Below are 14,519 nucleotides of genomic sequence, written 5' to 3' on the forward strand. Positions count from 1 at the left end.
TGTCCAGAGCATGGAGGCGCTACCAGGAGACAGGCCAGTACATCAGGAGACGTGGAGGAGGCCGTAGGAGGGCAACAACCCAGCAGCAGGACCGCTCCCTCCGCCTTTGTGCAAGGAGGAGCACTGCCAGAGCCCTGCAAAATGACCTCCAGCAGGCCACAAATGTGCATGTTCAAAGATGATGGTACAGAAAAAATACAAAAAAACTAAAATGTTTTTTTCTTTGTATTATCTTTTACCAGATCTAATGTGTTATATTCTCCTACATTAATTTCACATTTCCACAAACTTCAAAGTGTTTCCTTTCAAATTGAAAAAAAGGGATGGATCCTTAAGAGGTTTTTAACATGCACCCCATAGCTATTTGTATGGCTGTATTCAGGAAGTATGTAGTCTGCTCATAACAGAACATGTAGTTTTATCGTCAAGGCATGTTTTTATAAAACATACTTGCTGCATGCTTCAGTAACTGCTCCAATGAATAGTATAAACCTGCAGCCACACATTGACCATTGTAAATGATTAGCATTTCAATTTTGAACACCTAAAGTTCCCAGTTGTATTCACGGCTCACCTGCTGGACCAGTGTTCCCAGCTGGAGAATAATCTGCTGCGCTGCACTCTCTTTTGTCCACCTGTCATTCACAACCACCTGTAGGAATCATTACGCTACCAATTCCAGGTGACACATCATTCATAGCCATAATGAAGACAGCATTCATACAGGGTTACGACACTTCGAACAAGGATGCATTCTAGGGTTCATCACACATCGCTAACATGATGTAAGAATGAGGTGGTCTTTAAGCATCAAGTTTAATTTAGTTACACATGATGCCAATGACGATGCAAACAGTGTATCAATCATTTGGGTTTATAGAAAATATTTATTTATTGTGACCACTGTCACTGGGCACAAAATATAAATTCTCTGTTCATTTGTTAATTTCAATGGGAAGTTATTTTACAACAGTTATAAAATAAGTCCATAAACTAGTTTTGTAATGAATCCAACATAGCAGAAAGAAGCTTATAACACCAAACAACCATGTATATTATCATACATCAGTCAACCTTTCATTTTCAGAGCATTTGCAAGAATTGAAGACATGGAAATGGTGCAACAGTACCTCCTACTGGTTGCTTACAGGTAGTATTTACTTGAATAGAAAACATGGACTTTTGGGATGATTTTTAATCTACACTTGATGGCCCTACATTTGATATCACAAAGCAATTTTTTATGTGCATAAAATCATTGCATCTTCTTTTGCGTTAGCACCTCAAGCTTTGCATCAAAGTCCTCTTCTGTGAAACTGGAATAAGGCCCAGTTAAATCAGTTATGGCTGACAATATAACACAAATGAAAAATAAAAAGGCACAGTCTTCTGTTTCAGAAAGCTTTTCAACATGTTTCTTTCTCTGTACTGATATTGTTGTGCAGATAATACAAAGAACTGGTGTCAACATGACGATCCTGTTGAAACGCTTGTGAATCAGATATTACTGTTTGGCTCACATGCAATTCACCATTGCTTTACAGTGGATCGTTATGTCATTCAGCTTTTCGGCCACAGGACAGGCAGTCATCAGATTTTCTCCACATAGTTCCCAGGGAAGAGTCCCTCCTTGCCACGAAACCTGCCCCTCCACCAGCCTGATGCATCTGCAAGGGAAAGGTAACCTTTCAGCAATGGTGTTCTAGTGCCAAACATTACAGCAGTGGTGTACTAGTGCCAAACATTACAGCAGTGGTGTTCTAGTGCCAAACATTACAGCAGTGGTGTTCTAGTGCCAAGCATTACAGCAGTGGTGTTCTAGTGCCAAGCATTACAGCAGTGGTGTACTAGTGCCAAACATTACAGCAGTGGTGTTCTAGTGCCAAACATTACAGCAGTGGTGTTCTAGTGCCAAACATTACAGCAGTGGTGTTCTAGTGCCAAACATTACAGCAGTGGTGTACTAGTGCCAAACATTACAGCAGTGGTGTTCTAGTGCCAAACATTACAGCAGTGGTGTACTAGTGCCAAGCATTACAGCAGTGGTGTACTAGTGCCAAACATTACAGCAGTGGTGTACTAGTGCCAAACATTACAGCAGTGGTGTACTAGTGCCAAACATTACAGCAGTGGTGTACTAGTGCCAAACATTACAGCAGTGGTGTACTAGTGCCAAGCATTACAGCAGTGGTGTTCTAGTGCCAAGCATTACAGCAGTGGTGTACTAGTGCCAAACATTACAGCAGTGGTGTACTAGTGCCAAACATTACAGCAGTGGTGTACTAGTGCCAAACATTACAGCAGTGGTGTACTAGTGCCAAACATTACAGCAGTGGTGTACTAGTGCCAAACATTACAGCAGTGGTGTACTAGTGCCAAACATTACAGCAGTGGTGTACTAGTGCCAAACATTACAGCAGTGGTGTACTAGTGCCAAACATTACAGCAGTGGTGTTCTAGTGCCAAACATTACAGCAGTGGTGTTCTAGTGCCAAACATTACAGCAGTGGTGTTCTAGTGCCAAACATTACAGCAGTGGTGTACTAGTGCCAAACATTACAGCAGTGGTGTACTAGTGCCAAACATTACAGCAGTGGTGTACTAGTGCCAAACATTACAGCAGTGGTGTACTAGTGCCAAACATTACAGCAGTGGTGTTCTAGTGCCAAACATTACAGCAGTGGTGTACTAGTGCCAAACATTACAGCAGTGGTGTACTAGTGCCAAACATTACAGCAGTGGTGTTCTAGTGCCAAACATTACAGCAGTGGTGTACTAGTGCCAAACATTACAGCAGTGGTGTTCTAGTGCCAAACATTACAGCAGTGGTGTACTAGTGCCAAACATTACAGCAGTGGTGTTCTAGTGCCAAACATTACAGCAGTGGTGTACTAGTGCCAAACATTACAGCAGTGGTGTACTAGTGCCAAACATTACAGCAGTGGTGTACTAGTGCCAAACATTACAGCAGTGGTGTTCTAGTGCCAAACATTACAGCAGTGGTGTACTAGTGCCAAACATTACAGCAGTGGTGTACTAGTGCCAAACATTACAGCAGTGGTGTACTAGTGCCAAACATTACAGCAGTGGTGTACTAGTGCCAAACATTACAGCAGTGGTGTTCTAGTGCCAAACATTACAGCAGTGGTGTACTAGTGCCAAACATTACAGCAGTGGTGTACTAGTGCCAAACATTACAGCAGTGGTGTTCTAGTGCCAAACATTACAGCAGTGGTGTTCTAGTGCCAAACATTACAGCAGTGGTGTTCTAGTGCCAAACATTACAGCAGTGGTGTTCTAGTGCCAAACATTACAGCAGTGGTGTTCTAGTGCCAAACATTACAGCAGTGGTGTTCTAGTGCCAAACATTACAGCAGTGGTGTTCTAGTGCCAAACATTACAGCAGTGGTGTACTAGTGCCAAACATTACAGCAGTGGTGTACTAGTGCCAAACATTACAGCAGTGGTGTTCTAGTGCCAAACATTACAGCAGTGGTGTACTAGTGCCAAACATTACAGCAGTGGTGTTCTAGTGCCAAACATTACAGCAGTGGTGTTCTAGTGCCAAACATTACAGCAGTGGTGTTCTAGTGCCAAACATTACAGCAGTGGTGTACTAGTGCCAAACATTACAGCAGTGGTGTTCTAGTGCCAAACATTACAGCAGTGGTGTACTAGTGCCAAACATTACAGCAGTGGTGTTCTAGTGCCAAACATTACAGCAGTGGTGTACTAGTGCCAAACATTACAGCAGTGGTGTTCTAGTGCCAAACATTACAGCAGTGGTGTACTAGTGCCAAACATTACAGCAGTGGTGTTCTAGTGCCAAACATTACAGCAGTGGTGTTCTAGTGCCAAACATTACAGCAGTGGTGTACTAGTGCCAAACATTACAGCAGTGGTGTTCTAGTGCCAAACATTACAGCAGTGGTGTTCTAGTGCCAAACATTACAGCAGTGGTGTACTAGTGCCAAACATTACAGCAGTGGTGTACTAGTGCCAAACATTACAGCAGTGGTGTTCTAGTGCCAAACATTACAGCAGTGGTGTTCTAGTGCCAAACATTACAGCAGTGGTGTACTAGTGCCAAACATTACAGCAGTGGTGTTCTAGTGCCAAACATTACAGCAGTGGTGTTCTAGTGCCAAGCATTACAGCAGTGGTGTTCTAGTGCCAAGCATTACAGCAGTGGTGTTCTAGTGCCAAACATTACAGCAGTGGTGTACTAGTGCCAAACATTACAGCAGTGGTGTACTAGTGCCAAACATTACAGCAGTGGTGTTCTAGTGCCAAACATTACAGCAGTGGTGTTCTAGTGCCAAACATTACAGCAGTGGTGTTCTAGTGCCAAACATTACAGCAGTGGTGTTCTAGTGCCAAACATTACAGCAGTGGTGTACTAGTGCCAAACATTACAGCAGTGGTGTACTAGTGCCAAACATTACAGCAGTGGTGTACTAGTGCCAAACATTACAGCAGTGGTGTACTAGTGCCAAACATTACAGCAGTGGTGTACTAGTGCCAAACATTACAGCAGTGGTGTACTAGTGCCAAACATTACAGCAGTGGTGTTCTAGTGCCAAACATTACAGCAGTGGTGTACTAGTGCCAAACATTACAGCAGTGGTGTACTAGTGCCAAACATTACAGCAGTGGTGTTCTAGTGCCAAACATTACAGCAGTGGTGTTCTAGTGCCAAGCATTACAGCAGTGGTGTTCTAGTGCCAAGCATTACAGCAGTGGTGTTCTAGTGCCAAACATTACAGCAGTGGTGTACTAGTGCCAAACATTACAGCAGTGGTGTACTAGTGCCAAGCATTACAGCAGTGGTGTTCTAGTGCCAAACATTACAGCAGTGGTGTACTAGTGCCAAACATTACAGCAGTGGTGTACTAGTGCCAAACATTACAGCAGTGGTGTTCTAGTGCCAAGCATTACAGCAGTGGTGTTCTAGTGCCAAGCATTACAGCAGTGGTGTTCTAGTGCCAAACATTACAGCAGTGGTGTACTAGTGCCAAACATTACAGCAGTGGTGTTCTAGTGCCAAGCATTACAGCAGTGGTGTACTAGTGCCAAGCATTACAGCAGTGGTGTTCTAGTGCCAAACATTACAGCAGTGGTGTTCTAGTGCCAAGCATTACAGCAGTGGTGTTCTAGTGCCAAGCATTACAGCAGTGGTGTTCTAGTGCCAAGCATTACAGCAGTGGTGTTCTAGTGCCAAGCATTACAGCAGTGGTGTTCTAGTGCCAAGCATTACAGCAGTGGTGTTCTAGTGCCAAGCATTACAGCAGTGGTGTTCTAGTGCCAAGCATTACAGCAGTGGTGTTCTAGTGCCAAGCATTACAGCAGTGGTGTTCTAGTGCCAAACATTACAGCAGTGGTGTTCTAGTGCCAAACATTACAGCAGTGGTGTTCTAGTGCCAAACATTACAGCAGTGGTGTTCTAGTGCCAAACATTACAGCAGTGGTGTACTAGTGCCAAACATTACAGCAGTGGTGTACTAGTGCCAAACATTACAGCAGTGGTGTTCTAGTGCCAAACATTACAGCAGTGGTGTTCTAGTGCCAAACATTACAGCAGTGGTGTTCTAGTGCCAAGCATTACAGCAGTGGTGTTCTAGTGCCAAACATTACAGCAGTGGTGTTCTAGTGCCAAACATTACAGCAGTGGTGTTCTAGTGCCAAGCATTACAGCAGTGGTGTTCTAGTGCCAAACATTACAGCAGTGGTGTTCTAGTGCCAAACATTACAGCAGTGGTGTTCTAGTGCCAAGCATTACAGCAGTGGTGTTCTAGTGCCAAACATTACAGCAGTGGTGTTCTAGTGCCAAACATTACAGCAGTGGTGTTCTAGTGCCAAGCATTACAGCAGTGGTGTTCTAGTGCCAAACATTACAGCAGTGGTGTTCTAGTGCCAAGCATTACAGCAGTGGTGTTCTAGTGCCAAACATTACAGCAGTGGTGTACTAGTGCCAAACATTACAGCAGTGGTGTACTAGTGCCAAACATTACAGCAGTGGTGTGTTATGTGTTAAATCTGACAATTAATCTTGATGGTTGTAAAGTCGTCTCAAATAAAACTGTGAAGGACCTCGGCGTTACTCTGGACCCTGATCTCTCTTTTGATGAACATATCAAGACTGTTTCAAGGACAGCTTTTTTCCATCTACGTAACATTGCAAAAATCAGAAATTTTCTGTCCAAAAATTATGCAGAAAAATTAATCCATGCTTTTGTTACTTCTAGGTTAGACTACTGCAATGCTCTACTTTCCGGCTACCCGGATAAAGCACTAAATAAACTTCAGTTAGTGCTAAATACGGCTGCTAGAATCCTGACTAGAACCAAAAAATTTTATCAAATTACTCCAGTGCTAGCCTCCCTACACTGGCTTCCTGTTAAGGCAAGGGCTGATTTCAAGGTTTTACTGTTAACCTACAAAGCGTTACATGGGCTTGCTCCTACCTATCTTTCCGAGTTGGTCCTGCGGTACATACCTACACGTACGCTACGGTCACAAGACGCAGGCCTCCTAATTGTCCCTAGAATTTCTAAGCAAACAGCTGGAGGCAGGGCTTTCTCCTATAGATCTCCATTTTTATGGAATGGTCTGCCTACCCATGTGAGAGACGCAGACTCGGTCTCAACCTTTAAGTCTTTATTGAAGACTCATCTCTTCAGTAGGTCCTATGATTGAGTGTAGTCTGGCCCAGGAGTGTGAAGGTGAACGGAAAGGCTCTGGAGCAACGGACCGCCCTTGCTGTCTCTGCCTGGCCGGTTCCCCTCTCTCCACTGGGATTCTCTGCCTCTAACCCTATTACAGGGGCTGAGTCACTGGCTTACTGGTGCTCTTTCATGCCGTCCCTAGGAGGGGTGCGTCACTTGAGTGGGTTGAGTCACTGACGTGATCTTCCTGTCTGGGTTGAAGCCCCCCCTTGGGTTGTGCCGTGGCGGAGATCTTTGTGGGCTATACTCGGCCTTGTCTCAGGATGGTAAGTTGGTGGTTGAAGATATCCCTCTAGTGGTGTGGGGGCTGTGCCTTGGCAAAGTGGGTGGGGTTATATCCTTCCTGTTTGGCCCTGTCCGGGGGTATCATCGGATGGGGCCACAGTGTCTCCTGACCCCTCCTGTCTCAGCCTCCAGTATTTATGCTGCATTAGTTTGTGTCGGGGGGCTAGGGTCAGTTTGTTATATCTGGCGTACTTCTGTCTTATCCGGTGTCCTGTGTGAATTTAAGTATGCTCTCTCTAATTCTTTCTTTCTCTCTTTCTTTTTCTCTCTCGGAGGACCTGTGCCCTAGGACCATGCCTCAGGATGACCTGACATGATGACTCCTTGCTGTCCCCAGTCCACCTGGCCGTGCTGCTGCTCCAGTTTCAACTGTTCTGCCTGCGGCTATGGAACCCGGACCTGTTCACCGGACGTGCTACCTGTCCCAGACCTGCTGTTTTCAACTCTCTAGAGACCGCAGGAGCGGTAGAGATACTCTTAATGATCGGCTATGAAAAGCCAACTGACATTTACTCCTGAGGTGCTGCACCCTCGACAACCACTGTGATTATTATTATTTGACCATGCTGGTCATTTATGAACATTTGAACATCTTGGCCATGTTCTGTTATAATCTCCACCCGGCACAGCCAGAAGAGGACTGGCCACCCCTCATAGCCTGGTTCCTCTCTAGGTTTCTTCCTAGGTTTTGGCCTTTCTAGGGAGTTTTTCCTAGCCACCGTGCTTCTACACCTGCATTGCTTGCTGTTTGGGGTTTTAGGCTGGGTTTCTGTACAGCACTTTGAGATATCAGCTGATGTACGAAGGGCTATATAAATAAATTTGATTTGATTTGATGTACTAGTGCCAAGCATTACAGCAGTGGTGTACTAGTGCCAAGCGTCAAACACCTCAGTAGGTGCTCTAGTCTCCTCTTTCTTCCCCGTTCCTTTGTTCAGAATGGACACAGTTTCTTTTTTCACAAATAAACAATTGAATACTATTCTATTGCCTCCCTACGTGTACCTTACCTTCATTGAGCAGGTCGATGACATCATTGGCGTCGAAGCTGAGCTCATCGGTGTCCTGGCCAGCATACTGGTACAACGCCCGGCAACGCGGGTCCATGGGGCGTGGCTGGGCCTTGGACCGGCTGATTGGGGCCGGGGGCGGCCGCTGGCTGCTGATACTCCTCCTCCTCTGCATTCTGAAGAGAGGTATAAAGGGATGAGATATACAGGGAGAGAGATGAGAGCTCAAGTTCTATCCTTCATTGCAGATAGTATATTTTTGTGAATGCCCAATGTATGCTCAGTTTATTCAGCTCACCCAGACACGCCCTGGTCAGGCACGTTGAGGAAGTCCAGGTTCCCCTGTTGAGTCTGAGTCTGAGCCGGGCCTCGTCTGGGATTCTGGGAGCCCAGTTTGGGGAGGACGGCGCTGGGGGGGCGGTTCTGTTTCTGGGAGGTGTAGGTGTGCTGCTGGGGCGGTGGAGCACCTCTACCTCTGGGTGCACCATTCTGGGACCCTAGTCAAAGAAGAGCAACAGAGATACAAGGTCAACACAAGACAGACATACAGTACATCCATTCATACACTAATAACTCAACATAATTATCATGGTGGTGGTACACAGTTCATAGTAAGGATTGCAAGTCCATGTTCATGGAGTGATTGTTGCTGATGACGTAGGAACATGTCTGAACAGATTCATGAGTTTACCTCTACTGGGAGGCTGACTCCTGCCGCCTGCACGGATCTGTAGTGCTCCCTTCTTGGTGGGCTCTGACAAAATAAACATGTTGAGTTTTAAAGGATGACGTATTAGGAAAAATAATATATGTTATATATCAAGTCAGCCTGAGTATTCTATAGATATACACGTCCATCTGTATCTACAGTATGTCTCTCTCTTTTCTCCTTCTGCATGTGCTTCTCTCTCTTCCTGTTACTCACTGGAGGTCTTGGGCAGGCCGTCTCCCACCGTGATGGTGAGGGTCTTTCCAGCTGGTTTGATCTCTGCCAGGTCCCCCTGTCCCCTCTGGAACACCACAACACGGGTGCCCCCTCCTCCCCAGCCCTCCTTCTTCACCCGGAACTCCAGCCTACAGAGAGCCACAACAGAGGATGATTTTACTAGATGCTTTTATCCAAAGTTAATCCAATCCACTAAACCATGGAGTCATACAGCAAGGATTTCACTATCCAGTATGTGTGTAGTCCTACCTGTCATTGAAGGAGAGAGACAGCTTGTTCTTGGTCACCTCTTCATAGCGCTTACAGAGCAGGCTGAGGAACTCAGTCTTGAAGTTGGACTCCAGCAGACTATCATACTGAGTCTCATGCACGATGAAGAAATCATCCTGTCTCATACTACAGGGAGAGGGAGAAATATATAAATGGAGAGTTTTACAGGATTGGCATTGGTAGAAGAAGTGTCATACCCACACAGGCGGGGGATATAATTGCACAATGCGGAGTTTTAAAAGATCCTGTGTTATCAGTTCCTGTTTTATAATTAACCACACTAACCACAAAAACTCCCATTGACACTGCCTGGAGATGACATCACACTGCACTGTTACATGCTGTTCTAAGTTCAGCAGTGAGAAAAAAGCTTTACCTGAGAGAGATAGAGTGGATACTCTCAAACTCCAGCTTCCGTTTTAACACCTCCTTTATCTGTCCCTTCTCTGGCCCCTTCTTCACCTTCTCTCTGCCTATCAGGTAGATGCCTTTGGGAGACAGAATCAGGTCCCTCTTGATGGACTGGAGAGAGAGATAATAGAAGAGAGTGAGTGGGTATAAATGGAAGAAGTAAGAAGTCAACCCCATGCTGTGCTGTTAACCCCGGCATTGGCTCGGTTTTCCTCACCACACTGTGGTGGAGGAAGTGGTATGCTCACCTTGAACCTGCGGTCAAACTTGTTGACAGAGTCTGCGAAGTCAACTCGCTCCCTCTTGGCCAGGAACTGTCTGAGCTCAGGCCTCTGCTCCAGTCCCAGATAGTCTCCTACAAAGTTCCTGTTGATGCTGTTCCTCCTCCGCTCCTTAGAGTTATACAGGATGTCTGAAGCTGGGGACAACATGGGAGAGAGAGTTCCTGGGAATGCATATTCATTGCTGTATATTCACATTAATTTATGTATAATCATTTTTCTTTCTTGTTCCATCCCCACACCTCTCCGGGATCATTGACACACTCACCATCTTCCCTCATCTGTTCATATTTCCGCCTGGCGATGTACTTCCTCCAGGCCTTCTGGATGGTCCTGGCGAACGTGTCAAATTTCCTCTCCCGCATCTCCTCCAATAGGAAGAGCTAGAGGAGACGGAGGAGAGAGGGAATGCTTAGATCAAATAAACTATTTTGCATTGTAAAAGATGAATACCTCACACCTTTTAATACAGTTCATTTATTCACCCTTAAACTGGGAAGTCCCATTGAGATGAAAGAAACATAACTTTTCCCAGGGAGAACTACAGTATGTGGGCCCCTACCGACTCTGGGGCCTTGACGAAGACCTTGGAGCGTCCCATCTGGTACTGGTCTGTGTCCATGTTGACAGAGCGGAGGAGATGCAGAACCCCCTGCTGCTCTCCCCCCCGCCAGTTTGGCCACGTCTCTGCCGTCAGGATGGCGTACCTGTAGGCCAAACACAGTGAGTCAGGTACTGGGTAGAGCATACAGTAGACTCTCCATCCCCCCACACACACTGAGATGACACCCAGCAGACACTGAACGACACCCAGCAGACACTGAACGACACACACCTAAGAGTAAGTAAGACTCACCTCTGTAGGAACTTATTGAAGACTCTGCGGTAGGCGTAGCCGGCTCGACGTACACGGATATTCTCCCGCAGCCCAAGGTACTCCACCTGGTGCTTCGCCCTAAATACATACATACACACACACACACACACACACACACACACACACACACACACACACACACACACACACACACACACACACACACACACACACACACACACACACACACACACACACACACACACACACACACACACACACACACACACACACACACACACACACACACACACACACACAGACACACAGGTTCAATATCCCCTATGTTCTAATGTTCCAAACCAGAGCATTATAGCGCCTGAATTCTTCTGAATTCCCTAAATATTCTGCCATTGTATATGATGTCTGTTAGGGGGTGTTATAGGGACACACCGACTCTCTTCCCAGTCCTTGGGTCTCTTAGTCTCGTTGGGTTTGATACATCGGATATAGTGGGGGGTGCACTTCATCAACGTGTTCACCAGATCATTGGCTTGTTTCTGCAGAGAGAACATAAGGGATGGATGTACCACCACATACTGATAAGCTGAAATCTTTGGGAGTGCTGTTACATTCAGCCACTGAACCATAGTTCTGGTACAGTAGTAGAGTGGGGACTGTTACCTTGATCTTACAGCTAGCAGTGGTGGGCCTGCTCTTCTTGTCTGTGTTGACGTTTTCAGGGAAGAGGCTGCGGATGAAGGCACTGTGGGGACAAGATGGAGGACCATATTGAATTGCAGTTCACATTAAGTTAGGCTTGCAAGCATTTTAGCTAGGTAGCCTATGAAAACAAAAACTAAAAGTGTACTGAATGGCAGAGTCATGAAAGAGAGGAGGATGGCATTGGGGTTCAACTTTTTGTTTTTCACTTGCGCGAGCAAGCACGCACACACAGAAATCAGTACCATGGACAGCCACATGATATTTTGCAACATTGATTGGGACTACATTGTTTTGTTATCTTTAAGTTTGTTTTCAATGCATTAAACTAAGCCTTGTTGATTTGATGACATTTAAATGTTTAAGTTGAAATGGTGCTGGAATAGCGGAGGCAGTGCTCATGTTGTCTCTGTGCTGACTTGCGGTAACTCTGTGGTTCTAAATCAGTAGTTGTTTAGTAAACTGTCAAAAACATTAACTTGCTTGACAGTACTGCAGGTAATATTCTGTCTGTATGTTACATGCAATACTTGCTTTGTGGACATCACCGGACAGATGTTGCTCTCCAGTTTTGTGATTAAACAAATGTATGTGTAGTTGAATTTATTCGGCCACTGTGTGACTGTTGTCTTTTTATTGTTACGGCCTTATTGTATATCACGGTGGCGTATAAATGAATAGGTTATAGAACAAACAACACAAATATGAAATATCTAGCTAGATAAAAACTAAAAGCTTCCAGCAAAGGTCAGCACCTTCAGTTCTGAGTTCCGACACCTGTCAGATGGTAGTGTAACACCTGAAGCTTGGAACGTCATCATCAGGTGGTGTTGTTACTTTGTTACAAGCATCGCTATGTTGTGTCGAATCAGAAGTGCTTCGAAAACTGCATCGGAGTGTCGGAGCTCCGGTATCAATCGTCCCATCACTAGGGAGCAATAATAAATATTCTGTTGCACTCTTCAGTTGGCTATATTAAGAGGCTTGAAAAATTATTATTGTGATATAATGTTTATGTCATTGAGAAATTTGGCCATAGAATCAATGACCGAAAAAAGACGTATTTTCAACGTCTGTATAATATGTATTTTTGACGTCCGGAAAATACGTCTTTTCACCTTTCATTCAGCACCTAAAATGCACCTGATTTCAACATCAGGAAAATACCAGAAAATGTGTATTTTCGATGTGCAGAAAATATGTGTTTTCGACGTCCGGAAAATATGTATTTTCGATGTCCATAAATTGTATTATCGACGTGAAGAAAATATGTATTTTCACCATTCGTTCAGCACATAAAATGAACCTGACATCCACATCTGAAAAAGAGGTCTAAAAGACGTCTTTCAACGTCATTTTGCTTACTGGGATGTGTCAGTTCAGGTAAAGATAGAGGTATACATACTGTTCGCTGCTCTGCATGAGTTCAATAAGGTCAGTAAAAAGCACATCCCGGTTTCTCTCACAGAAGCCGTTTATTTCGTAGGAGACCTGAGGTGACAGATAATACATTATGTGTAAGTCTTATTCACAGCAACCTTCACACCTCACCCATATGTCTACCCACATGAAGTGTTTACTTAAATCAGTTTTGAGTTTACAACTCTTGTCTTCTCCTGGTACTCACCTTGCCTGCATAGTGGTGGATGACGAAGCCTGAGTTCCAGCTGTTGAAGTGTTCGTGTGTGCCCACCGCCGCCGAGAGCTTCTGGAGCAGGGTGCCGTCTGCCCCCTCACCCTTGGCATGCATGGTGGCACACACATCATCCAGCACACTCATGATGCCTGGCGGGTTCTGGAGGGGAGGGATTGTTAGAAATTTAGAGTGGTAGCCACAAATAGAATATACAGACACATCTGAATTGATTGGCACCATTGATAAAGTTTAGCAAAAAAGACTGTATAATATAAATAATACAAATACTGAGCTACAGTGAGCTCCAAAAGTATTGGGACAGTGACAATCGTGCTGTTGTTATCCCATATTCCTACTCTACAAACTTGTTGGATGCATTTGCTGTTTGTTTTGGTTGTGTTTCAGATCATTTTGTGCCCAATAGAAATGAATGGTAACTAATGTATTTTGTCATTTTGGAGTCACTTTTATTGTAAATTAGAATAGAATATGTTTCTAAACACTTCTACATGAATGTGGATGCTACCTTGATTACACATAGTCCTGAATGAATCGTGAATAATAATGCGTGAGAAAGTTACAAACGGACAAATGTCATACCTCCAAGACATGCTAACCTCTCACCATTACATTAACAGGGGATGTTAGCATTTTTCGGGGTATGACATCACTCATCACTATTCATGATTCATTTAGGACTTACACTATGTAATTGGCAAATAATTAGGCTAACTCTTACCACCTGCAAACACACACAAGAGACACCCACACCCTGAAACCAACTCACGTTTGAATTCAGTCCTGGCCACTAGCATTTCTTAATTCACAAAGTCTAAAACAGGAGGTCAAATCAGGAACTGCAGTCACCCTTTAAAGCTGCAATATGTAACTTTTTCGGCAACTTGACCAAATTAACATAGAAATGTGTGTTATAGATCTGTCATTCTCATTGAAAGCAAGTCGAAGAAGCAGGAGATCTGTTCGATGTGCGCTGTTTTTATGCTTCCCGTTCTTAAGCCTTGTTTATGCGTATTTTACTTTCGGTTTTGTACACCAGCTTCAAACAGCTAAAAATGTAATAATTTTGGTTATGGAATGGATATTTCATAGCGGTTTAGATGATTCTCAACACTATACTTGCTTGTTTTGTCACATAAACTGAAATTAGGTGAACTATTAGAATTTTAGCAACTAGAAAATGGTGGAATGATTTCTGCATTGTGCATCTTTAAGGAACTGTATTGTAGCCTTTTATGGCTTTCCTTGGGGTATAAAAATGAGGTAACATGCATGCAAAATCCATTTGTCATCCATCACCATGGGCAAAGGCAAAGAACTCACTAATGAAAAGAGACAAATGGCTGTTGACTTTTATAAATCAGCCAATGGGTACAGAAAAACACAGAAAACCAAAT

At 44.4% G+C, this 14,519-nt stretch overlaps 1 protein-coding gene across 1 annotated transcript in view; it reads right to left on the reverse strand.

Moving 5' to 3' along the window:
- Window positions 1-867: 867 nt before the first annotated feature.
- The window catches only part of LOC139578399 (unconventional myosin-If-like), a 32,974-nt gene continuing 19,322 nt past the window's right edge, over window positions 868-14,519 (reverse strand). The window contains exons 14-28 of the mRNA XM_071405921.1: window positions 13,096-13,263; window positions 12,874-12,959; window positions 11,430-11,511; window positions 11,199-11,305; window positions 10,785-10,883; window positions 10,491-10,635; window positions 10,197-10,311; window positions 9,896-10,065; window positions 9,613-9,758; window positions 9,216-9,362; window positions 8,946-9,094; window positions 8,712-8,774; window positions 8,319-8,517; window positions 8,021-8,196; window positions 868-1,667 (exon numbers count right to left, since the gene is read on the reverse strand). Of these exons, the coding sequence (XP_071262022.1) occupies window positions 1,591-1,667; window positions 8,021-8,196; window positions 8,319-8,517; window positions 8,712-8,774; window positions 8,946-9,094; window positions 9,216-9,362; window positions 9,613-9,758; window positions 9,896-10,065; window positions 10,197-10,311; window positions 10,491-10,635; window positions 10,785-10,883; window positions 11,199-11,305; window positions 11,430-11,511; window positions 12,874-12,959; window positions 13,096-13,263 (1,929 nt within the window). The 3' untranslated portion in view covers window positions 868-1,590. The remainder of the gene's footprint in view (window positions 1,668-8,020; window positions 8,197-8,318; window positions 8,518-8,711; window positions 8,775-8,945; window positions 9,095-9,215; window positions 9,363-9,612; window positions 9,759-9,895; window positions 10,066-10,196; window positions 10,312-10,490; window positions 10,636-10,784; window positions 10,884-11,198; window positions 11,306-11,429; window positions 11,512-12,873; window positions 12,960-13,095; window positions 13,264-14,519) is intronic.

Source organism: Salvelinus alpinus, chromosome 6, assembly GCF_045679555.1.
Source record: "Salvelinus alpinus chromosome 6, SLU_Salpinus.1, whole genome shotgun sequence".
Lineage (NCBI taxonomy): Eukaryota > Metazoa > Chordata > Actinopteri > Salmoniformes > Salmonidae > Salvelinus > Salvelinus alpinus.